We start from the raw sequence: 26,849 nt of genomic DNA on the forward strand, positions 1-26,849 counted from the left end.
ATGACTGGGCCCAGATCCTACTGCAAACGAAGGGGAAAGGAAAAGATGAAAACTAAGTTTTTAAAGTTTTTTTAGTTTACTGGGATCTTTGGATCCAAAACTTTTATTGTTTTACTGGTAGTTTGGTTTTGTTGGTTTACAACTATAATTATGACTTGGGTTGGCCTAGTTGCCATTTTTGATTATGTGGAACTTTCGTAGTTAGCTTGTTTCCTTTATTTGGTTTTAGCTTAGTTGTTGGTCTCTGGTTGTTTCTGCAGACATTTGGAACGTTAATGCTGTTTAGTTAGTCTTTTGTCTGTTGGTGGTTTGGTTGGTAATTTGCTGGTTACTGGCTTTTTGCTTGTATATGGGCCGACTCCCTTGCTTTGGTCACTTTTAATTTAAAAAACAAATAGAAATATGAATAATAATAATAATTATCACTATTCATTTGAAAACAAGAAATGTTTTTTTGGGTGATTTGTTTGGGCCAATCATATTTGCAAAAACTAATTTAATTATTATATTTTGTTAAAAATCTTACATCTCTATTGAAAGAAAACTAAAATTTACCTAAATGGAAGAAAATACCTTTAATTTGATTCGTTCAAAAGACAACTAATAATCACTAGTTATGTTTAGTTCGTTGCCTATAGTTATATGGCAGGAACTAAAAAATGTTTATAAAATTTGTTCAAATTTTTCTATTACTACGTTGTCTATATTTGTATATATTTTTGGAGTAAAAAAGAAAGAACATAGAAGAAGAAATGAATTAAAAAAAAAAAAGTTTTTATAAAATAATAGGTTTTTATAAAAGAATATTGTAGTATTATATTATAAAATATTTAAGATAACTATTATATTAGCAAGAAAAATTAACATTTAAAATTAAGTCAAATTTTATCCATTTATTATACAATTGTAATTTTTCAAAAACAATTATAATATTTTTTAATATAATAAAAAACTTATTCAATTGCCAATTTAAATATTGAAAAATAATGTTGTCTCTTAAATTAATATTAAAAGGAAATTAATACCTACCAGAATTTACTTTTAAAATTATATATTTATTAGAATTTACTTTTAAAATTATATTTAAGTTTTAAATGTTAAAAGGTAAAAATTATTAGTAGTTCGAAAAATTATTTTATGGATAATGCATTTTAAATTAAAATTGAAGTAAAATTAAAAAACTAATAGCCTAGTTAGGGTCCAAAAAGGACAATGTACTCTCAGCAGCGCTGGGTGGAAATGGGCACGGCTTTCTACCGTGGAAATAAGTTCCAACGTAGCGGGCCCCCTTTGAAGGGTAGTTGACATACGTTAAAAAATGTCATCAACGAATGCCAACAAGTGACGTTTGTTCTTTTATTTGTATCTTTACACGATTCATCTTACAATAGGTTTCACTGAAGCTCACCTCACCGCGGTCGAATATCTGAACCATTCATCAAAGATATTGCGCTGATAATTTCGCGAAATCATTGAAAAACTCATCGCAATGGAAAGCAGATGGATATATTTTGCCCTAAATCTTGTACTCTTTGTCACCACACCTTCATTCATCTTGGTAGCGAATGCAGTTAAGCCCACCTATTGTGGTGAGATATAGATGGCATTCAAAGCAAGTTTTTATTTACTTTGATGGATTCCGCAGAATTAATTAATATTTCTCTGCACTGCAGGTTCGGAGGGTAGCTTTCAAGTGAAGGTTGATAATGTTGTTATAAGTCCGAATCCAGTTGTAAGTGGGAACCCTGCAACATTTGAGATTTCTGCTTCTTCTGGTAAGTCATATCAACACAATTTTACCCTTTACAAATTAAAAAATGAAGGAGAGAAGAAATACTGAATTGGGCCAATTAATAAGATGAAATGATTTGGGAGAAACTAGCCAATCTCAAAATCAGATCCTAGATCTATACTAAAGCGGTACAGTGTAACAAATGCTTCTTTTCTCCACGACTTCTGTTTAATTACCTACAAATAGAGATGAAAATCGGTATGCGTTGACGAGAACCCTTAAAAAGATCCAATTTAAAAACCATGCTTCTCTAGACCACCATTATCATTTATACATATCCATGGTAGAAATATTCAAAAAACACTTATCGTAAACTATCTCAGGCGATCTCGATAGAAAGATTTTTCTGAACCTTAGATACTAATCCTACAAGTTAGTAGGGCTACGATGAGGCCAACGGTTTGAAATGCATTTATGGAACTCAAAAACTTGTAGAAATTGTGAAATTTACATGGTGAATACCTTATAGGAGTAGGTTGCCAGATGTTAAAGTTCGCTGAGCAGTATTCTCGTCTTCTAGGTTGGATTCAGAAAGTAAACTTTCAGAACAACGTTGAATTGTTTTCCAGATATTTAATATGCTAGACTCTACAAAGCCTCTCATAGCATCTAGAGTAGTGAAGAAAGTGATTGTTCTGAACCTTAGATACTAATCCTACAGGTTAGTAGGGCTACGACGAGGCCAAAGGTTTGAAATGCATTTATGAAACTCAAAAACTTGTAGAAATTGTGAAATTTACATGTTGAATACCTTATAGGAGTAGGCTGCCAGATGTTGAAGTTCGCTCAGCAGTATTATCATCTTCTAGGTTGGATTCCGAAAGTAACCTTTCAGAAACAACGTTGAATTGTTTCCCAGATATTATGCCTAAAAATTAAATAATCATAAAAGTTAATCTTAATTAATTAAATTCTTTAGTAACATTTTTGAATAGACAGAAAGTTCTAGATGAAGGGGAGGGGAAAGAGTTCATCAATTCAGAATTTCCAAGAAAAAGGGTTTTCTCTTTTTGTTGGGAGGGCTATTACAAATATGAAATATCCTTTATTGGCTTAAATTTTGTACGTTGCTTGGAAATCTGATAAAATAAACACCACACTAATGCACCACTGCTGGAGTTATTGGCCGTCTTGCTAAAGTGAAGGGGCTTTGAATATGGGTCATACTCTTACAAGTGCCTCCATATCCATTACACCGCAATCCATTCTTCTTTTTGTTTTTTCTTGGTCAATTTTAAGCTGAAACAATATTCAAAAATGTTTTACTCAACCAGTTCTGCCATGCCAGACCAATCTCATCCAGGTTTCTTAGGTGTGCTGGAAATTATAATTTTTTTATTTGTTATGTGAAGAATGCTCTACAACTACCTATAATATGATAAGATCCATAAGCCTATCGTTCCTGCTGATTAATTGGAATTTAATTAGGATGTTCTCAAGCCACCTGTTTTAGTTTCAAAACTGGAAAAGTGTAGTAGGTTTGAGAATGGGAGAGTTTTATCCTCATAGTTTGGAATTTTATAAAGCAATGGGAAAGGTTCAAAACTATATATCTGACAAAGTTTTGTATTCACATAAATAAAATATGAACAAATCACATGAAAAAGATATTTTCAATAGCTTGCATTTACAGTAATTTTAATGAATCACATTCACATAGAAAATGCACCATGCAGAGTGTTGCCCCCAGATCTCCAGGCCCTTCTAGTCTATGTCCTCCTTGAGCTCCATAATGACAATTTCATAAATCTTCAAAATCAAAATCTTAATGACTTAACTCAAGAATGAATGCGTTGATGGTTTGAGAATCATTACCTACTATCTGATCTAATTCATTCTCATAAGTACAATTGATGGCAACATTCTGATTCAGTGCATTAAGATCATTATTACAAAAATGCTATTTATTTATCACTATTCTCAAAGCAAGTGGGCTTATGGTGAGATTCGATTTACACACAAAAACGAAGCTGATGGCATGATCCTTAACATTAACGGCTTGTCCAATAAGCAAATATGGTACTCAAATTTTGATTTATTTGTATGTCATCCTTCTCAGGGACATTAATGGGATGCAGTTCCCATCTTTTATCTATCTTTGATTAATCTAAGGCTACAAAGTGAATTCTATTCCATTAAGTAAATCTTTAACACCATTTTTTCTTATACGGGATACTGCAGGAACCCCTACCATACCTGGACTTGTTTAGGTCAGTTATAAATCCTGGTTCACATCTGGCTTGGTTCCTGCCCTTGGCCTGACCATTTAATGTGGAAATGTCTGAGATCTACCAGAGCTAAATGGCGAGGTGTGGGGTGACTTTGCAAATTAAATAGAAAACACATTAAACCAAGAAAGTTGAACCCTCTCCCCCACCTCCCCACCCCCCCAAAAAGAAAAAACACCAACTCTAGCTAACCCAAAATGTACATTTTTTCCAAGAATTTGGATTTTGGGAGGAATAAACTAGGTGTTCTGCCCCTTGACCCTGCAATGGAAGCTGCACCGACCATGCTGAGAGTGTCTGCCCCAGAACTTTTTTGGGTTGCACTGGATGGAAAAGCAGTATTTTTTGTTCCAAATCCCAAGTAATTGAATTGCATATCTACTTTTAATTTTAGCAATGTTAAACCTGGGACAAACTGCTGAACCCAAATCTTAAACTATTTTCAATGCTTATGAAACCAACACGGTCTTGTGTGCTACTATTATAAACCTATAATGTATCTTAGATTTGATTATTCAATTTTTTCGGTTTCGGGTCTGTTCTACTATATAATGGAGGTTTGTTTTAACAGAGTCGACGCGTGTACTTTTTGATTAAGGTTTTAGTAGTTCCCTGTAATTGTGATTTGGATATGGATGTTACACACTTTGCAATTCTTACCAAGTTATCATTAATTTTACTTTTTCTATTTAAATAACAAATATTTCATCTTGCACTGCAGAGGATGACATTTCTGGCGGAATACTGAGTATTGAGGTTTTTTACTATGGATTGCCTGTCCACACAGAGAGTCATGATCTTTGTTCCAAGACGTCATGCCCTGTGAAGCAAGGAAGTTTCGTTCTCATGAATACCCAGAGTTTGCCAGGGTTCACTCCACCTGTAAGTCAGATTGGTTTTACTAAAATTGTAAATTTTAGATACTATTATGTCTTTCTTTACCAAATGAAGTACATCTGTCTCACCTTATTAGGGTAGGGTTTGTTAGTTTCATTTGAAGCCTTGTGACAAATCTTGCATGCACTTATTAAACCTATATGACAAATCAAAGAGAAGTGCCTTTACATTGATATCCCTCAGTATCTGTTAGTAGACATAAAGATAACTCTAGCTAGTTAAAGGATCAGTGAGGAGAAACCTACATGTGAGAGTTACACAATAATGAATTGCTCCTGGTAAGGACATTGCTTAAATTTTCTGCAAGTATGTTAAGATTAGTACCAAGGACCTACTCTTGTTAAGAGTCAAGATGTTGACTAGTGCCTATGACACACCATTGATAAACTATTAAACACTATTAGGTCCAATGGTGAAGTTGCATGGGTCACAAGGTATCCATTCCTGCCAAATGAAAAGCTGGATTAGGCTGTGTTAAGTACTGTGGGTGAAGAGTTAGTTGTAGGATCCTAGCAACTAATTCAGATGACTGTCATTCATGTGATGATTCTCTATGCACTCTCTGATTTTACAGCTTGTCTGGACTTCATGGTGACAACTTCAGCACTCCAAAAATGGTGATAGGTACAAATTGAGAGGAGGCATCATATGCATTTGCTGGAAACTAGAGATGTAATTATCTTTATCAGAAAAATGGTGTATTTTTCCATTTCTGCCAGGTTTGGCTGAGATAAAATTGAAAAGAATTCATTTAAAATGAGGTTAAATGACTGAAGCCTAAAGAGGTCCAAATTTGAAATGTGTACAAGGTAAGTGGTAAAAGTCCAAAAGAGCCCCTTGAGAGCTTAAAAAATGGGGGCCCTGTCCACCAATTAACAGTTCTGCCAGTGACCTAAAAAAATAATTTTACTCTCACCTTTTTACAATCTTAATTGGATACATTAATAAATAATGTGCTCAATCCAAATGGTTGCAGGCCCTACAAAGAATTCTTTTTATTCCACACGGTGAGAGTCAAAAGCTTGAAAGCTCTTGTATGTGTACATAAATAAAAATTTGTTATATTCTTCAGTTCAAATCTGGAGAAATATCCACATCTATAGTCTAGTCAGTATTGCTGGATTGAACATCTCAAATATTTGAATCTGGTGAATTGCACATTCCAAATCACACGCACGTACCAAATTACAGGCAAAACACCAAAAACAGTATTCATTGCTTATGTTGGTTTAAGAAGATATGGATGAACCGAGGCCCCTTTGTAGCCTTTGAGAGAGAAAATACCAGGGAAGACAAGATTTTGTTTTGGTTCTTCAGTATAGCTTATAACATATTTTCTACTTGGTACGGAATTTGTATAATAATCCTAGAAGTAACCCTTTGAGATAAATGCTAAGTTGAGATGAGAAATACAAATATGTATCAATTTATCCAAGATATCGATCTTTGCCAATTTAAGATTTTTCATAAAAAGCCTTTAAAGCTTCTCACTTCTAGCTTTAATTATCTTTACAATTTCAACATTGAACAATCAATGTGAATCTTGCATATATAGAAAAACATGGAAAATTTTGTGTGTTCGAAGGATGCATCCTTGGGGTGTCAAATGTACCAGTCCAAGAATGTTTTGGACCTTGGGGATGGGAACAAAATGTCACCACCTCCTTGCCTGCATTCCCCTATACAAGGACTATTTCTTCGTATATCTTCATTGAGATGCAGTGTTTTGGGGATGCCCTATTTTTATTGAGATGTCTCGTGCCTATCACAACACAAAAGCCAATGAAACTAGAAGTCGTAGTAGTAAGGGGAAGAGAAGATCAGAAATTGTTGCGAAAATTATGTTCAAGGTATATTAGTGCCATCGAACATCAGCAGATTGGAGCAGGTTGGCTGTACATATTGGCTAGGTGATATCTTCGTGCATCGGATGTTTCAACATATGTATAGAGAGTGTCGTGACAGATCTATTTAGTGGGCCGTGAAAGTTAAAACAACACAAGGCGATTGGCTATTGATTTAATATTTGCAGTGTATAGAAAATAGACCATTGGATGCAATACACATTGATGATATAGAAAATAGTATTTGGCCTTGCCTAGCTCAAATGGTGGTGGAAACATTGTGGAAACTAGCTCCTCATTATATACAATATTTAGTAGGCACAATATTTAATATCTGTCTTGATCATATTCTGTAGGCACAACTCATCATCTCAGAAGGGGAGTAGAATTGAATTCCTTCTCCAATTTGAGATCATCAAACATTGTTATCTTTATTTATTCTTGCGAGACATTACAGGCACTTTAGATGCAACCATCATTGGGCGTGAAGTTATAGATACACGTCAAAAAGTAACAAATATAAAGGTGTCACTAGTGAACATATATTTCAGGTTGAGAAATCAGATTAAGCAATTCACATTGCTGTAAGAAATACTTTTCATTTGAGTTGCATAATCATATTATTCAATATAGTAAGAACTGTTTCACTTAGTGCTTATCATATTAATTCATTTAAAAAATATATATAACCATTGCACACCCCAGAAATATATCATTCTCCTTTACATAGTTTAATTACAATCTACGGAATTGGTCCTATTTTTAAAGTTAGTCAAAGGGGAACATTATAGTTAAATCAAAAGTAGCAAGACATCAATCATATCCTCCATTACATAGTTCAAGATACAAGATTAGATAAAGTAAAAGTGAAAACATTGAAGTAAGGGGACATTACATGGCCATACCCTGAAGTTCTGCAGCACCAGGGAGGATCTTAGGAACAGGGTCAGCACAGTGTGTCCTGAAGAAAAAGGGGCAGCCTCCTATGCATTTGTGGCCCAAAGACCTGTAGATAATGTCAAGTCTTCTGTAGGTAGGTTAGTGACCTTTAAAGAATGGTATTAAACCAATATTATAATATTTAATATAGCAGTCATGTAAGTAACTTTCTTTATGGTTTGCCAGTTAGTTTTTAGTAACTTTCCATTCTTGAAGTTGTTTAGTTCGTTTAATAACTTTCTATTCTGTCTTTAGTTCTCGATCGGTTCTGTTATGGAAATATTTACTGTAATTTCTTATACAAGGAGTTTTCCTCTCCTTTGTTAAACTTTGAATATCTCTCTAATGTCCCCTATTAGGTTAGGCCTATTTTAACCCAAGTTTAATATTCATTTCCTAAGTTAAATGGATAAAGATATAATGATCTAGTCAAAGACATTCAATGTAAAGAGAATTATTTGTTCATCTTAGATTAAGTTATTTGTATATATTATTAACCTCCATGCCAACCTTATAACTACTTCAACTCAATGAAGGATTAGGCATGTAATCAAGGAGTCTAGAAACCAATTACAATAGGCTCCCTATAATTTAACAAGTCCAAGCCCGTATCGTATCTTGGACTTGCTGTCAAGTCTTCCAGGATGCTGACCCCTACCCTGCCTTGGGACTGATACTATTGATTGGATCTAGACAAGCCCCTTTGTGGAAACACTATAGACCCTTTCTTCTCAGCAGAAACATATCTCTGAGTACTCATTTATATTCCTTATTCATCTCTTCCTTATGAAGAGTCTCCAACATTTTTTAATATAATCTTAATATCCTCTCTGATATCTTCCTTTCCAGATATATAATATAGACTAATACTTCCCTTACAGAATATATATCTTCCCTTGCAGAATATATATCTTGTGTGTTCATTTATAACATATACATACATGTATATAATTATGATTGCATTATTAACACACACACACACACACATATTATATCTGTATTTCTTCATATATATACATACTTATAAGACCATATGATATCTCCTTATCCATATAGACACACAGTATTTCATAAATTAGTATCTAATTCAGATACGTTACAACCTTAATTGCTGTTACACAAAGGTACTCAGCAGTGTAAAGGATTCATTTCCTTTCAGGAGTTCCAATTACAATACTCTGTAACCTTCAATTCCATTTATATTATCTCTTATTATATGATATTACCTACCCCAAAAGGAATAGATGTCATTCTCTTTATATACCCCCTTGGGCGAATTGTTCACACCCTTTCATTTTATGGTACATGTCCTTTGTTTCATCTCTCGCTAATTGTAATTTTCATTTATTTATCCACTATCAACTATATCCTGATTATCTTACTGATAATCAGTCATGTTTCTCAAAGTAATCACCATGCCCTTGTTTTAGGAGTTCTAATTACAATGCTCTGTAACCTTCAATTCCATTTATATTATCTCTTATTATATGATATTACCTGCCCGAAAAGGAATAGATGTCGTTCTCTTTATATACCCCCTTGGCCCTTTTTTTCATCTCTCGGTAATTGTAATTTCCATTTATTTATTGACTATCAACTATATCCTGATTATCTTACTAATAATCAGTCATGTTTCTCAAACTAATCACCATTCCCTTTTTTTATGGTTGTCTGTTTGTATTCTACTAACTTACTTATCGATGTTCAAAATCTCATTCTCTGCCATTTATTGGTGAGGCAAAAAAAAAGTTCTCAGCAAATATCGGAGATAAATCAGCGACTTCTTGGGAAAATATTGGGAATTTAAAAAATGAATTAAATTTAACTAGAAATGCATTATTTTTAAAAACTTCAATAAGGAGATGCATCTAATGAGTTAGCAAATGAGTAAAGAAACTAGACAATCTGCTCTCTCTCTCTCTCTATATATATATATATATGTGTGTGTGTGTGTGTAACAAAATCACATCCTCATGTGGAATGCTGATGGCTGATAGCCATAGTCAGAGACTCTGAACTCTGAAGCAAACTAAAAGTAGCGAAGTATCTTTGTAAAAAGATAAGCAAATACAAATGTCAAGTACAATATTAAACTAATCTACATCTTCCTCTTGCCTTTCCCACTAGCTCTAGTAAAAACTGCGGGAGTGGGATGGGGTCTAGCCCTAGTAGTCCTCCGTGAATGTTGTGACTCGATATCCATCCTGGATGTAGTTGGTGCTGGCGCTAGCGACGACTCATCATTTGAATCCTGACTCTTAATGTCCTCACTTTCACTACCCTCCTTTGGATGTCATCGAATCGGGGTGCAAAGCACTCTCCTCCATCGCCTGCCTTTCCAAATCATGTATGTCATCCTCTGTAAACAATAGAGGCTACTCCCATGGTGTCCAATCACCAAAGGGATCCATGTCATCTAGATCAAGTGGATCAACTGGTGTTGACTCTAACTTTCTTATGTGCAACTTAAGGCTATATTGCAGAAATACAAGGTCATTTAGGCGTTTTTGTGTCCATTGTTTCCTCTTCTTTGTGTGAATGGCTTCAAATAAGCTCTAATTACGCTTACAACTAGATGAGTTGCATGGCTGACATAAGATGCGAAGGGCAAGTTTTTACAGCTTTGGGACATTTCCACCCCAATTTCGCCACCAAGCATCTGCAAGATAAATATTAAAGAGTTAGAAAGCAAGGCAAGAACATGTTTTTGTAAATTATTTTTTATCTACTTCTCACGCATGTGAAATACTTTAAAATTCAAATATTGCACCTGGGGTTTGAGAGTTTGTGCCTCTCCTTGCTATGTTTGAGGAGAATAGCTTGCTTGTTGCATTTCCATCTCAGCCACAATGAGGTCTCTCACCTCAACGTTAGGTGCCATCCTCTACATGCATTCACTGAAGCTCTCCATGACCTCTCCATTGGGATCCATGTATGATGGAGAGAAGCGATAATGAGGGTTGAGGCAATACCTTGTTGCACGAATGGGTCGGTGGAGCTGATTGCTCCACTGCTTATCAATAATTGACCATATGGTCTCAAATTTTAGGCTGTACCCCCTGTAGTGATTTCTTAAAGCCTCTTGTTACGATTAAACCATAGATAGAAAATACAATTACATGCAAATATAACCAATAACAAAAAATAGTAGATCACACAAAGAAGAACACAAGACACCAAGGTTTAACGTGGTTCACCCAATCCCTGGGCTACGCCCACCAAATAACAAGTCCAATATTATTACGATCCAGTGATTACAACTTGATTACAATCCGTAATCCTTTATAGCTCAATACTGCCGCAAGAACCAATTTTCGCATCACAACTTAATGAAAATACCTAACCTTAAGCCCGTTTATATAGGCAATTTTATGCCGCTTTAGTGTTACAACATGTCAGCTATATGTCGGCCACAACCCAAAAAATTTATTTATGAAGTATGTACAATACTTTCCTGATTAGTCACCACAAACTAACAATCTCCCACTTGGGGACAAACTAGACTCCACACTAGACAACAATCTCCCACTTGGAGACTGATCTTGTAGCAATACCGCTACCACATGGGGCTCCCACTGGATCAAACCACCCTGAACTCTGCTGTTCGTTTATTCATGTTTAGTCTAGAAGATCAATCAAAATTGAAGAGAAGTTCAGCTTCTCCCTTGTTACTACCTTTGTAAACATGTACAGTACTTTCTTGATTAGTCACCACAAACTAACAATCTTCCACTTGGGGACTGATCAGACTCCACACTAGAGAACATCTCTTTGGCTCTATCCATGGCCTCATAAAGGGACCCCACTGTGGTTTGTTCCCCATCTACCAAGCATAAAACTTTAACGAAGGGCTTCACCACCTACAATTGAAACATATATATCATGAATCAGAGAGTAGGGTTATAAATTAATAATAAAAGACTTAATTATTGAGTACAAAAAAATTTAATATTTAACTTTTGAAGTTTCCAAGTTATCTCCACAATTTTTGTAGCTTGATCAAAAAAGTGTTTGTCAAAGACAATGTGTGCAACACTCTGTCCGTTAGGCTTCTTTGAATAACCTGAATCTAGTCATGGTTGACTCACCAACAGTTGCTTCAAAGGATTGAAAGAACCAATAAGACTTTGAAATGTTAAGAAAATCATTGCAAACCTTGTGATTGTGGGTCCAACCAACTCTTTTCCATGGGTGTATTCTCTCATTATTCTAAGGGCCCAAGGGTGATTGTAGATATATTTGGTTACCTTCCTTGCATCCTTGACAACCGGTTCATCACCCAATCCAATTTCCCTATCCTCCAAAAGGAGGTCAATAACATGCACTGCACAAGGAGACCGAAGGAGTGTGCTATGCTTATCTTGTAAGATCCTACCTGCTGCCACATATGTGGCTGCATTGTTGGTTATTATTTGCACCACATTATCAACCCCAACCTCCATCACAACATGCTCTAGCATTAGAGTCAAAGTTCTGGCCGTCTTTACCTTATCCGAGGCATCCAAGGATTTAAGAAAGACTACTTGATCCTTGCAAGAAACCAAAAAATTGATGATGGAAGGGTTTCTTCCATCCATCCATCCATCTGAAAGTTTGTTGCAGCGAAACCATTGTAATTTTTGATCTTCAAACACATCTTTATCCCTAGAAACAACATCCTTGAGCAATCTACAAGCACAAAACAAAAATGACATCAAGTACACAACTTTGATTAAAAAAAATTACATTCAACAAAGATAAGTAAATTGTAAAATTGTAAAAGTATTAAAATTTGAAACAAGTGAACTAACCTCCCACTCAAGTCTATAGGAGTAGGGGCCTTGTAGCCATTAACCACCATCTTATAACCAGTCACAAAATTCAAAAAATAGGGACTTGCTGAAACATTGAAGGAGATGTTAAAATACCAAAAATCGACACATTGAATGTCAATTTGTCGATGCACATCACTGTTCCATCCAATACCCTTTTCTGATGGTTGTGCTCCAGGTGTGTTTTATGCACAAAAAAACCATCAAGAGAAGATTTTTGTGGTCTACTGGAACCAACAGATGTGCAAGCTATGTGGATGGTAGGCGTGCGGATTTGTGGGCCATGAAAAGAGCCCTTAATTGCTTCTTCATAAATGGTGGATGGGATACCTATTCACAACCCACATTATTTCATTATGATCATTGTTTTAGCACAATCCAAACTAATAATGGTGATTAGAAAATAATAAATGATTCTTAAAAAGGAGACATACCTTGCGATTTGAAATGGATGCCCTTATGGCCAATGTTGCCCTTTCCCTTTGCAACTTTTTATCTTCTTGGGCATTGAGCAAGGCAATCATCTCTCTTTTTATTTCCTCTGTAGTCTTATCACAAATCCTTGTGTCTCACTTTTTGATACTTGCAAGGTGGTACTTCAAATGAAATATGCCTCACATTTTATGCATATCACACTATTATAATTGGTTTCTTTGAAGGCATATTTCCATGCCTTGTCTCTAGTCCCTTTAGGGCACTTGCCTAAAAATCCAGATGGACATGCACCTACAGGGCCATTGGTAGATGCTGCTGCAGACCCAGTTGTAGTGGAATCTATATTTGCCGTTTAATGTAAAATCAACCTACACATACAAAATATAAATTGAAGCCACAAGTTTAGAAATTTTATAACCATATTGAGGAACAAACTAAATTAGATTAAAACTTTAAATAAGTTTAAACACAAGTGAAAACTTTAAATAAGTTTAAACACAAGTGAAAACTTTAAATAAGTTTAAACACAAGTGAAAACTTAAAAGAAAAAAACCAAAAATGGGTTAGGTTATGAAATTATTGAGAAAACTATGATTTTTGTTGGAAAAATTGCTAAACAAGTGGTGTTAGATCTATTTGTTACGCTCTAAAATGTGTTAGAGAACATTGCAAATGGTATTCTAGAGTTTCTATGAAGTTAGATGCAACTAAGGCAAGACAAAATGATTTTTAACTAAAAAGAAAAATAATTTAGAAAACTCACTTGTGAATCCGGATTTGCTTGAAAAATCTCTTCAAATCTGCTTCAAATCCACATGCAATCAATCTATAAGGCTGCCAAAGACCATTTCGCTCCACCAAAACCCTTCTCCTCTCCTCCAAACACTCAAAATTGCAATATAAACAATGAATGGGCAAGTCACTAAGTGTTATAGTTCTATTGGTGCCACTTGCGAGAAGTTTGTGATTTATCATAGAGAAGTGGCCAACTTCTCGTCGAAACTTTTTGGCTTGAATTTCTCTCAAGAAAACCTTGAATTTTTTCGTTTTTCAAAAGTTCTCCCAAGAAGCATAGATATCTGCCACTTCTCAGCGAGATTTTAATTTATGGTACAAACTGTCTAGCAGTGTGCTATAATGATCTCCTTTCACTATGCTATGTGCAAAACTTAACTAATGCATCTATCATAGTATTCCACGGGTCCCTTTTTCTAATTGCCAATCCATTGATTGTTTTTTGTTTCTTTCTTCCAACTACTGGCTTTTCCAAGGGGCTTGCCGTTTTCTCTACTCCATCGACTTATGTGTCAATGGTAGTCGTTTGGACTATGGTATATGATATTTGAAATATAATATTATCTTTTTTCTTTTACATATATTTATTAATAATGTGATAATAAATATTGATTGATGATTATTCATCATTATATGTTAATTTTCTTCATAAAATATTAGTGATTACTAACATTTTATATTTTTTATTAAAATATTGATTTATATTGAACTCAAAACAATAACAATAACTATATATATATATATATATATATATATATATATATATATATATATATATATATATATAGTGAAACATGGGGACTCCCACCCTCCTCCCAAACCTCGAAGTACCTGTCACCGCACTAAGTACTCCCACCATTGCCATTTTGCAACCATGCCACCGCTAGGATGGGTACTTGAATTTCTATTTGAGTTTTGATTTTTTAATGTTACTATTGGGTATGTAATATGTTACTATGTTGAATGTTCAATGGTTCTAGTTCATGTTGCAATTTCGTTATTTTCAACTATTTTAATTTTGTATGTTACATAGAAACATCATTTCATAACTAGCATTTCAAGTTCTATATGTATACTGTAGAACACCCCTCCCTGCTCCTGTCCTCCCCTTGCCGCTGTCTCTTGGCTGTCTCCCCGCCATCCCAAAAATGAGGCCCATTGTCCCCCCGTCTTGTAAACTCGTCTCGATGCCCCGACGTACCCCAATACTGGTGTTACCCTAATAATGTGTTATAATAGACTAAATGTATCTGTTACAGCTCATGACAATCTCTGTCAATTATCATTTCAATTAATAAATCTGATGAAGGGCCTGCATCATTGAAGTAAAGGGTGAAAAATCAAGAATAAACAAAAATTTAAAAAAGTACATTAACTACCATAGCTTTGTTAATCCCTTGTTCAAACATGTAGTGATGTAGGAGCATCAAGTGTCCTGTGAGGCCATCAAGACCAATATAGTCAAACCAATGTAATAAGGCCATTGTGAGGCCACATATTTATTTTTCATAGTTAAATAATGTTGTCTAATGCATGAGATTGCACTTGTAAGACCATTTGAGCTGTTTTGTAGTCCTTAAAAGGCAATTTGGTCCTGTAATGGTCAAAACTGGTTAAAGGTCCTAGAATTGGTCAAAGGGTTCAAGAATGGCTGAAGTCATGTTATTATGTCGTATTTGGCATATTTGCACAGTTATAGGTTTTAGGGAAGGCATTTGGTCATAAAGATGCCACAGTTGCTTGTGACAACTTTTTGCAACTTTGCAATAAAGATTGTCATTAGTTGATCAAATGTCCAACTAATTGAAAACTGGTTGTAGACAGTTGAGAACAGTTTGGATGTCTATAGAACCTCTCTTTGGGTTGAGGGAAAGCAGTGTGGAAGCTTAAATGAAGATTTGCAATGAAATATTAATGTTCACTGTCATTTTCACTGTTTATTAGATGATCAGTCACATGATTCTCATTTGTAGTAGCTGATATTGATCCCAAACCAATTGGAAAACAAAGTATGGTCAATGCACTTCCATTTGGAACAAGTTCGAGGATTTTCCGTTGATCACAGGGAGATCCATTCATTTCTTTCAAGACAGTTTCAAAACCCTCCAATCCAAGGGTTTGTAAGAAGATTATAACTTCACTTTGCACCGTTGAAAAATTCTCCAACTCTGGAATCTAATAGTATTTTGAAGTGCCTTTCTAATGCAAGTGGTTTGAAGTTGAAAGATTGTGTACTGGTGAAGAAATCTCAGGCCCTAGCGTGACTGTATTGGTTTTCATTTACTGTGACATTGGTTTTTATTGTTTTGACAGTAATAGTTCCCAAATGAAGGATCCCAGTGGAGAGTAAGATTGAATATGGTTGTAAGGAACCTAAATACACTTGCCTACACCTTTGATCAGAACTCTACTCCATTCTTAGTAACTGATCCTATGTATCACTGTTGAAATTGTCAAGACTCTGACAGGGTACAGTCAGCATTTGTCATTTATTTCCAATCACTTTGAAGTTGTGGTTTAAATTCATGTTAAATAAGGGTTGTAAATGAACTCATCATGTTTCTCTAACCATTGGATGAAGGCTTGGTATTGTTTAAACTCTTTGATCAGCAAGGTGCCCTGCCAAACTGTGCCAAGTCTGTGACAGTCACAATCATGTTTAAGTTGCCCGTCTTTTGCAACTTATTATTGTTCCATAATCATTTTTGAAGTTTGTAATGTGTGCTCAATGTTCCAACACTACTCCCCACCGTTGAACATGGACTCCGTGTTGTTGGCTTACATCTGATCATTAAAACATTGTTTAAACTGTCATGACTGTAACAGTCAGAAGTTGTTCATTCATTGCAAGTTGTTTATGCCTTGCAACCATCTCAAGGCTTGAGTTCACAGTCTAAATTACACTGTTATCTTGTAACCATGGTGACTGTTGGAATGTTTGAAATATGATTGCAACAATGGTGCTAATTTAATCCATTCAAGGTGTTGTTACTATGTTACAAAACAAAGGTCTGATGGCAGGAAATGCATCCCAAAGTTCATTTAAGGCTTGAAGGTCTCTGATCCTATTTAGAGTTTCCATGGTGAGTGGGATGGTCCAAGACCAAGGTGTGAAGTGTTTGGTAAACCCTATGTTGATGGTGTACTAGGTGTTAGGATTAGAGAGACAGAAAAATTAAATAAAAACTACATGCAAATATACCCAATATCAGAAAATAATAAAGCACACAGAAGAGAGCACAAAATGCAAGGATTTAATGTGGTTCACTTAATCCCTGGGCTATGTCCACTGATAGCGAGTCCAATATTCTTAGTATCTAGTGATTACAACCTGATTACAATTTGTAATCCTTTAGAGCTCAATACTTTCGCAATAAGCTACTATCTCATCTACATTATGAAATCTTTAACCCTAAGCCATTTTAAGCAAGCTTTTTGTTGCTTACAAAATTAGGGTTAGATTATTTTGTCTTAACAAGTTAACATGAAAACACTTGATGAGTCAACCTTGGGAAATGGTTGATGAGTCAACCCAATTTTTTTTTTTTTGGCGATGCTCTGAACCATGAAGAATTATGAAAAGTGTAAAGTTCTTTCCTGATTAGTCACAACATATCCTACTTGGGGAATGATTAGGCTCCACAATAAACAACAATCTCCCACTTGGAGACTGATCCTGTAGCAATACCGCTACCACATGAGGCTGTTAGTAGATCAAACCACTCTGGACTCAGCTGTTCCTTTATTTTATTCAGTCTAGAAGACCAACCAAAACTGAAGAGGAGTTTAGCTTCTCCCTTGTCACGACCCTTGTAAACATATCTGGTGGATTATCATCTTTATGTATCTTGTCCAACTTTAACTGTCCATCATCCAAAACTGACGGAATGAAATGGTACCGCAACTATATGTGTTTTGTCTTTGAATGTAGAGTAGAATTCTTGGCAAGATGAATGACACTTTGGCTATCTGTATATAGATAATTATCTCTCTGTGGGTGTTGCAATTCTTCCATGAAGAATTGAAGCCATATCATCTCCTTAGCTGCCTTTGTAGTAGCAACATACTTTGCCTCTGTTGTGGATAAAGCATTCACCTTCTGTAATCGAGAAACCCAACTCACTATGGTCCCACCACCAGTAAATACATATCCTGTATTACTCCTAGTATCTAGATCCCCTTGGCTGCCTTTGTAGTAGCAACATACTTTGTCTCTGTTGTGGATAAAACATTCCCCTTCTGTAATCAAGAAACCCAACTCACTGCTGTCTCACCAACATTAAATAGATATCCTGTATTACTCCTAGTATCTAGATCCCTTGCCAAATTTGAGTCAACATAGCCTTGTAAATCAATAGTAGAGCCCCCAAAATGTAAACATTTATTGGATGTTCCTCTCAAATATTTGAGAATCCATTTGACTGCATTCGAATGCTCAATCCTAGGATGACTCATATACATACTAATGACTCCCACTGCATGTGCAATACTTGGCTCAGTACATACCATAGCATACATCAAACTTCCTACAACTGAATCATAAGGTACTTTGGACATTTTATCCTCTTTTTATATCTTTGGACACATCTCTTTAGTCAATTTCAAATGACTAGGAAAAGGTGTGCTGATGACTTGGGCATTCTTCATATAGAAACGTTGTAACACCTTCTCAATATAATCAGTCTGAGATAGAGTCAATATTCCTATTTTTCCTATCTCTGCATATTTTCATACCAAGGATTTGTTTTGCGCCCCCAAATCTTTCATAGCAAATGAATGTGCTAACTGTTGTTTCAATCCCCTAATATGAAACATGTTAGACCCAGCTATAAGCATATGAACATATAAACATAAAATAATTTTGCTGTCATCATCGGACTTCTTAAAGTAAACACAATGATTTGAATGACACTGACTGTAACCATGCTCATCCATAAAATTGTCGAATTTCATATATCATTTCCAAGGTGCTTGCTTCAAGTCAAATAAACCTTTCTTCAATTTGCACACTAAGTTCTCCTTACCTTTGACCTCAAATCCTTGTGGTTGTTCCATATATATTTCTTCATCCAAATCACCATGAAGAAAAAGTATTTTAACATGCAGCTGCTCCAAATGCAAATCTTCAATAGCCACAATACTTAAAACAGTATGGATAGAAGTCATGTTAACTACTAGAGAAAATATCTCATCAAAATCAATGCCTTTTTTCTATGCAATTCTTTTTGCAACTAATATGACTTTAAATCTCTCTTACTTCCATCTTCTTCTTTTAGCCTATAAACCCATTTATTTTGTAAAGCCCTTTTACCTGTAGGCAACTTATGTAAATCTCAAATCTGATTTTTCAACAAGGAGTCCATTTCTTCTGTCACTACAGACTCTCATTAAATCTTTGTGTCCACTGACACAATTTCATCATTACATTCTGGTTCACCTACATCTGTTAATAAAATAGAATACAAAGAGGTAGAAAATCTTCCTGGAGGTCTACTTAGCCTTGTTGATCGTCTAACATTCACTAAGGTTTGTGGTATTTGTTGTTTCTATTGTTGTGGAGCATAAGGAACTATTGGAACACCATCTTTTGGAGAATTGTCCAATACTACATAATCATTTTCTTTCTTCTCATGTTGCTGCAACAGATCTTTGGACACCACTTTCTCATTGAATATGACATCCCTACTTTTTACAATTTTATGATTTTCAAAATCCCAAAGTTTCATCAATGTCATATCCAAGAAATATGCATTTTCTAGATTTAGCTTTCATCTTGGTTCAGTTGTCAAAATCTATATGTGCAAATGCTTCACAACCGAAGGTTTTGAGAAAAGAATAACTCACCTTCTTACCAATCCATGCTTCCTCTGGAATACCAAAACCCAAAGGAGTAGAGGGACTTCTATTGCTCAAATATATAATAGTATTGACAACCTCTGCCCACATATTTAAGGGTAGCCTAGCATGCAACCTCATGCTCTTTGCACATTCCATTATTGTCCTGTTCACGCCTTCAGCCACTCCATTTTCTTGTGGAGTCCTTGGAATAGTTTTCTATCTACGAATACCATTAGTGGAATAATAATCTTCAAACTCATTGCTGTAATACTCACCAACATTATCAGATCTAAGACATTTTAGCCTTTTACCAGTCTCATTTTCAACCAAGCATTTCCATTTTATAAAAGTTACAAATACACAAGATTTTTGTTTAAGGAAATAAACTCATACTTTTCTAGTTGCATCATCAATGAATGTAGCATATTAATGAGACCCAACAAGGGAAGATACCTAAGTTGGTCCCCATACATTTGTCTTTACAAGCTCTAATTTCTCATTTTTCTTTTCCTTCCCACTCTTCACAAAACTCACCCTCATTTGTTTTCCATACACAACTTTCACAGAAATCCATATTGACACATTTCAGACCCGGTAAAAGTTTCTTTGAATGAAGTAATTTCATACCTTTCTCACTCATGTACCCAATTTTTATCATTTAAAGTAATTGTGCAACCCTCATTACCCAGTTGCCCTGTTGAAATTAAATTCCTACTCAGCCTTGGAACATGTCTTACCTCTTGTAGTAGCCAATGATTCTCATTCATCAACTTAATCTATTTTCCTCTTTCCAACAATTTGACAGGGTTCCTTATCTCCTAAATAAACAAGCCCAAAATCCCCTTGGACATGATCAAGAAAGTAACGTCTATGAGGAGTAGCACGAAATGAAGCCTCTGAATCTAAAACCCATGAATCATTATCATTTTTTAAGGAAAGAAGCAAAGCATCCTTTTTAGATTTATTACTTACTGCAGTTGCCTTCTTGTTTCCTTCTTATTTGTCTCTTGCATTGTTCTTTCCAGTCCAACAATCTTTCTTCTTGTGCCCTAATTTCCCACAGTATCAACAATCTCTTGGTCCTCTGGATTGAGACCTCTCTCCCTTTAATTTTCCTCTTGATTTACCATGATTTTCAGAATTGTTCTCTCTCATTAGTTCTGATTTGTGCGTTCAAGACACTTCCTTATGTAGATCCACCTGAGTTTTTCCTAGGAGTTTCCTCACTTAGAATCACACTAATAACATCATCAAATTTTAGGGTATTAGAACCAAAAACAAAATTACTTACAACCATTACCAAGCCATTCCAACTTTCAGGCAAAGAACACAAAATCAAGAGAGCCTTAATTTCTTCATCAAAATTAACATTTACAGAAGATAATTGACTGGTAACTATATTAAACTCATTTGAATGATCAGCAACAAATCCACTTTCTGTCATCTTCATATTATATAAACGCTTTATGAGAAATACCTTGTTTGAAGCGGACGACTTTTTTACAACTTTGCTAGGGTTCCATCAACTTTTCAGTTGTCTTCACTTTTGTAATATTAAATGACACCGATTGTGCCAGACATAAACAAATACTTCCAAGTGCCTTTCTATCTAAAATATGTCAGTCCTCATTTGTCAGACTTGCCTCTTTCTTGGATTTTCCTTGTAATGGTCGCCATAAATCTTTCTGATAAAGAGAGTCCTCCATTTGCATTTTCCATAACTGAAAGTTCTGCCCCTTAAACTTCTCAACCTTCAGCTTACCTTTGTCTATCATCTCTCCCACTCAACCGTGAGATCTTCTTGTAGAGGATAACTGAAACAACCTCTCTTTGATACCACTTGTTAGGATTAGAGAGACAAAAATAACAATTACATGCAAATATATCCAATATCAAAAAATAATAAAGCACAATGAAGAGAACAAAAGACACAAAGATTAAACGTGGTTCACCCAATCCCTGGGCTACATCCACCAATAGCGAATCGAATATTCTTATTGTCCAGTGATTACAACTTGATTACAATCTTTAGACTCTTAAAACTCAATCCCTCCACAAGAAGCTACTATCTCATCATGCGTTATGAAATCCCTAACCTTAAGCCATTTTATACAAGCTTTTTACCACTTACAAAATTAGGGCTGTATTATTTTGTCTTAACAAGTTAACCTAAAAACACTTGACGAGTAAACCAATTTTTTCCTTATTTGGAATGATGCCCTGAACCCCAAAGAATTATGAAAGGTGCACAGTACTTTCCTGATCAGTCACCACATATCAACGCTAGGATTGGGTCATGGCTGGAATGATCCCACTGAGAAAAGCATTTTTTGTTGTAATCATGTTGGTATTTTGCCCAAGTCTATGTTGGTACATTGAGTTGCCAGGTGAACCTTTGTGTCTACAAGGTCAAGGTGATTGAGTTTGTTTGAACATTGTTTCCTTTGTATCATTACACGATAGCATTGCTGTTGCAATAATCATATTACAATTGATCTCTTTAAATAGAGTTACCAAACTAGTACTGTATGCCATATGATCCATGTGGGATAAATCTACACAACCTAAATATAGGCATTAAAGCACTATTACATCATAGGATCACAGATAGGTATTTAAGCACTGTAAGGTATAACTGCAATGCCACATCACTATTCTGCTATCTTTCCTTATTGTGAACTTGGAGGATTTACAACATTTAATGTAAGACAGATGGTACATAGACAATTAAGAGAATGTCATGAGGACAAACTCCCCTCCATGACAAGCTCATTGAGGCATTTTGCTGCAGAAACATAGCAAACCCACTCTATATTAATTTCTTGGTGAAGATATCTGTCACTTGATCCTTTGCCCCGATAGGTCCAATTGAAATTTGTTGAAGCTGCAATAGCTAATGAATGTTGTGGTACTTGATCATCATATGCTTAGATCTCACATAAAAGTTTGGAATCTTGGCAGCTTGAAGAGCACCAATTGTCACAACTACTCATCATTATATCTTTCAGCACACGCAATTCATCTGTTATCTCTCACAAGTTGCTATCATATTGCTTCATTCAATACCCGAGTTAGTCTGATGTACTTTGCTTCTATTAACAATTCTGAAACATTATTCTGCTTCTTGGAAGACTCCAAGAGTAGTGAATCTCTCAACATGAAGACATAATCGAAAGTAGACATTTAGTCATTAGCACATGCTGCCCAATATATATCTGTGTAATTGCAGAAAGTGTATTTGTGTAATGTCCCCTTTTTCTGAGACATTAAAAACTGATAGGCCAATCCAATATATGACCTTTGAGGACTTAATACAGAATCATTAAGTCAATTTTAATTAAAGGAGAGTGAACAAGAGATGAGTTGGCATGAGGGACAGGGACAATAATACAGAAGCTGAAGAGTCACAGGTTGGGTCTTTAAAAGGCAGAGGAGAAGCTCATTTCTTCACGCTTGGATATATGCTTGGAATTGATTTTTGATATTGAGCTCTCTTGGAGAGTCAATTGGAAGCTTCAACTTTCAACCTGCTTGGAGAGCGAAAATCCACTAGTCAAAGGATGGTGGACGAAAACCCATCTTGGTGGAGGCGTCGTTTCAAGTGTCTCACTTGTACCTAGATTGTTTTTATGGTCTAGTATTTCCAATCTAACTGTAATACCGTTCTTTAAGATTGAATTGTGATGATAATAATAACTAATAAGTTATTGTATTGCTGATGCATAATGCAATAACAAACCTGAGGCTATAGAAACTGTTATAATGGATGAATTGCTGGTTATTTGTTGAATGTTCCATCAAATCAATTGTATGTTTTTTCTGTTCAATATTTTCTGAGATTTCATTTGAGAGTTTGGAGACGATACCCGGCCGGGTTACTACAATTTGCTTTCTCTGATGAATGGAACTTTAAAATCTAGAGTACCCTTCACACATCTAAATATATGATTTGGATCTTTGATGCAACTACTTTATGGTTCTTGCATAAACATGGCCACTAATCCAACACCAAAAGTGACATTAGGCCAAGTGTGTGTCAAATACAACAAACTTCCTGCTGCACTTTGATATCCATTGGGTTTTTGTATCCTTTATCAACTTTAGACTAGGATCACATGGAGTTTTGGAAATTTTCACATCCTCTATCTTGAATCTTGTCAACAACTATTTGACATACTTTGACTTCAAGGCAACAAATTTATCTTGCTCCTCCAATACTTGTAAAGCAAGAAAATAGTGAAGCAAATCGAAAAACAAGTTTGGCATCTCAAACAGTAAGGCTCATTGCTTTGTCGTCCTAGTAATGAAATCAACATTGTTCCTTGACAGAATGAAATCATCCACATAGAGAACAATAAAAAGAATTTCCCAATCAGTCTTTTTAGTCTATAGTCTATACTGATTGGGCTTCTTTTAAAAGTTTTTGAAGCCCAAGTCTTGAAGATATTGACCAATCGTCTCATGCCACACATGAGATGCCTGTTATAAGCCATATAATTATTTCTTTAATCTACAAACAAAATGTACCACACCTTTCTTCAGGAATCCAGGCAGTTGCTACATGAAGCTCTTTTCCTAGAAATTATATTTGAGAAACACATTCTTTATATCAAACTAGTGCACCTGCAACTTATATTTTACTAGAATCATAATAACTATATTAACTACAGTGAACTCTACAGTTGTAGCAAACTTTTCATTGTAGTGGTTGCCTTCAGTCTATGAATACTTGTCAACTACAGAGTTGAGCTTTTTGCTTCTCAACTTCCCCTATTGAAGTGAACTTCGTCTTGAAGACTCACTTGCAACTAATGACCTTACCTTGCAATAACTTACAAAATTTCCAAGTTCAATTCTTCATGAGAAAATCATGTTCATTATGCATTGTTGTTTCGCAATAGAGCTTGCCCATGGCTTCCTTGTATGTCTCCGGATCATACAAATTCCGTGCTTAGCTATCAAAACTTGGTTTGCAGATTTGTTTTTTTCACTTCCCATTATCTCACACATTTTCCTCCTGTAGAGCATCTCAACTGGTCTATCTAGTCCATTCAGGCATTTTGGGCTCTAGGCTTTTGGCCTTTGTTTTGTTGGGCTCCTTACTTGTTTGGTTAGCACTAACCTCTCTAGACCTAGTTCTTTAGCATTGGGATTGAAAGGATTCTTCTCCTTGACTTCCATCCCTCTATTAGGTATATGCATATGTGGGGTTATGTGATGAAGTTAGGCGCATATCCTTGATTCACATTTCCACCACTATGGAAGGCTTATAAAAAATGGAATTTTACATAGTAGCTAGAAACTCCTTTGTCCCTCCTCGGACATGCGCAGCCCCATATCCAATTTGGAAACTTATCCGATACAGCCTGGATACACATCGAATATTGTACCCATGTGTGCTAAAAAACTCGATTTTCCAACTGTGCCAAATACTATGTGATTTAGTTTTTTTAAAATTTGATGTAAATCTTCTGAAATCTAATTTTAAACTTCATTAATGCATTTTTTTTTAATGAATTTAGTATAAGCAAAACCTGCACCAAATGAGAAAGACAAATGAACTATTTTTCTATTTTAGTGACCCATTTATTTGGGTTGTCTTCCAATGCAACTGTAGCATTTTTTGATATTGTAAAGGGTTAAATTAACTCATAGTTATTTATGTGAGGTTTATGTGTCTATATTGCTTTTGAAGTAACAAAATTCTCCTATGAGTTGGTGACTTATTCAAGTGTGATTCCTTTTTAATGCTTGAGCTCCAAGTGAAGAAATGCATATGGCGGATTTTAATATTGGGAAGTTGTACTTAGTTTTGCTGGTTTGTAAGGATTGTGCATTGCAAGGAAGCATTAACACAATGGACTTTGAAGAAGTGAAGCTTCATTGCGAACTATGTATGTGTTTGAGTGTACTTACTATTTCACATAAGTTTTTCATTGTAAGAAGATAGAGTCTGGACTTTTCAAGTTGGGTTTGGTTATTTAAATAGTTGGAACTTATATCTGATATCTGTTACTAGGGTATTTTGTACCTCTAGGACACCACTCTGGATCTTAACTACGGGTAATCCCAATAGAAATGACAATGATGCTCTCAGAAAATTGGGCCTATCCTTTGGAAGTGGCAAGGTTGGTAAATAACTCCCTCAACACCAAATCTTTCACTATAGCTTCATCATAACCTACAATGCATTTCATTGTATGGATACCTGCCACAAATCAGTTCTAAAATACCTGCAAGTAACGAAAATCTGCAAATTAATTTTAAAGAAAGCATTATAGAAGAATTTGCTGTACATAGTTTCCTTTCATCTAGGTTCAATGGTAAAAACAAAGCTTGTGCACTTGATAGAGGAAGTCTTTGAGAAGAGAAAATGCTAAGACTATATTGCTGATCTATAGGTCAGATTTGGGAACTCTTAAGTGCTGATTTTTTCTGCAAGGTATAGGGGTACCTTAGAGGGAATGCATTTATTTTTTGACCCAATCATTTGCTAATTATGTCTTGGATGAAGTGTAGATCAAGGGTTATGTCTTCCGGGACTAGGTCCTGCAAAAGAAGAGAAGTTAGAGGCAGAAAAGGGAATTAAATCCCCAAAATATTATAGGGACAGAAACCCTAATTTGATTAAAGCATTGAAGATGACAGTAAATTCAGAAATTCTAAAACAATGAAACGATAAAGACGACGAAGCTCTCAGATAATTGGGGCTATCCTTTGGAAGTGGCAAGGTTGGTAAATGACTCCCTCAACACCAAATCTTTCAGTATAGCTTCATCATAACCTACAATGCATTTCATTGTATGGATATACCTGCAAAGTAAAAAAAATCTGCAAAATAAATTTTAAGAAAGTATTATAGAAGAATTTGCCGTACATAGTTTCCTTGTGGGTTTTTCAACACAAATCCACATCAACTTTTGCAAAACAAGTGTAACATATTTATGGCAATGGTAATGTGGGAATGCATTGGCCAGGAAGAACAAAAATAGGCAAGACCTAATGACAAGCCTAAATGTCCTAGATAAAGAAATCAAAAGGAAAAGTAGGAACTAGGAGATGAATAGGAGGATATGTGAATCATAAAGAAGGTTAGTTATGATGGAAATGAAGGATATACAACAACAAAGAGAGGAATTATATTCTATGGCTATGGAAATGAGAAGAAAATGATAGCATAATGTTATATAAAAGAAGGAAAAAGAGCCACAAAAGGGCAGGAATTAGACTCTAAGCAATTCAAAGCAAGAACTCCACACTTCAGCAGTAC

General features: G+C 35.2%; 1 protein-coding gene across 1 annotated transcript in view; it reads left to right on the forward strand.

The window, feature by feature from the left end:
• The first annotated feature begins 1,343 nt into the window (after nt 1–1,343).
• The window catches only part of LOC149552697 (uncharacterized), a 29,510-nt gene continuing 4,004 nt past the window's right edge, over nt 1,344–26,849 (forward strand). The window contains exons 1-3 of the mRNA XM_089788259.1: nt 1,344–1,589; nt 1,674–1,775; nt 4,742–4,902. Of these exons, the coding sequence (XP_089644385.1) occupies nt 1,490–1,589; nt 1,674–1,775; nt 4,742–4,902 (363 nt within the window). The 5' untranslated portion in view covers nt 1,344–1,489. The remainder of the gene's footprint in view (nt 1,590–1,673; nt 1,776–4,741; nt 4,903–26,849) is intronic.

This window comes from Cupressus sempervirens, chromosome 6, assembly GCF_028749045.1.
Source record: "Cupressus sempervirens isolate cs-2001-9-10 chromosome 6, ASM2874904v1, whole genome shotgun sequence".
Lineage (NCBI taxonomy): Eukaryota > Viridiplantae > Streptophyta > Pinopsida > Cupressales > Cupressaceae > Cupressus > Cupressus sempervirens.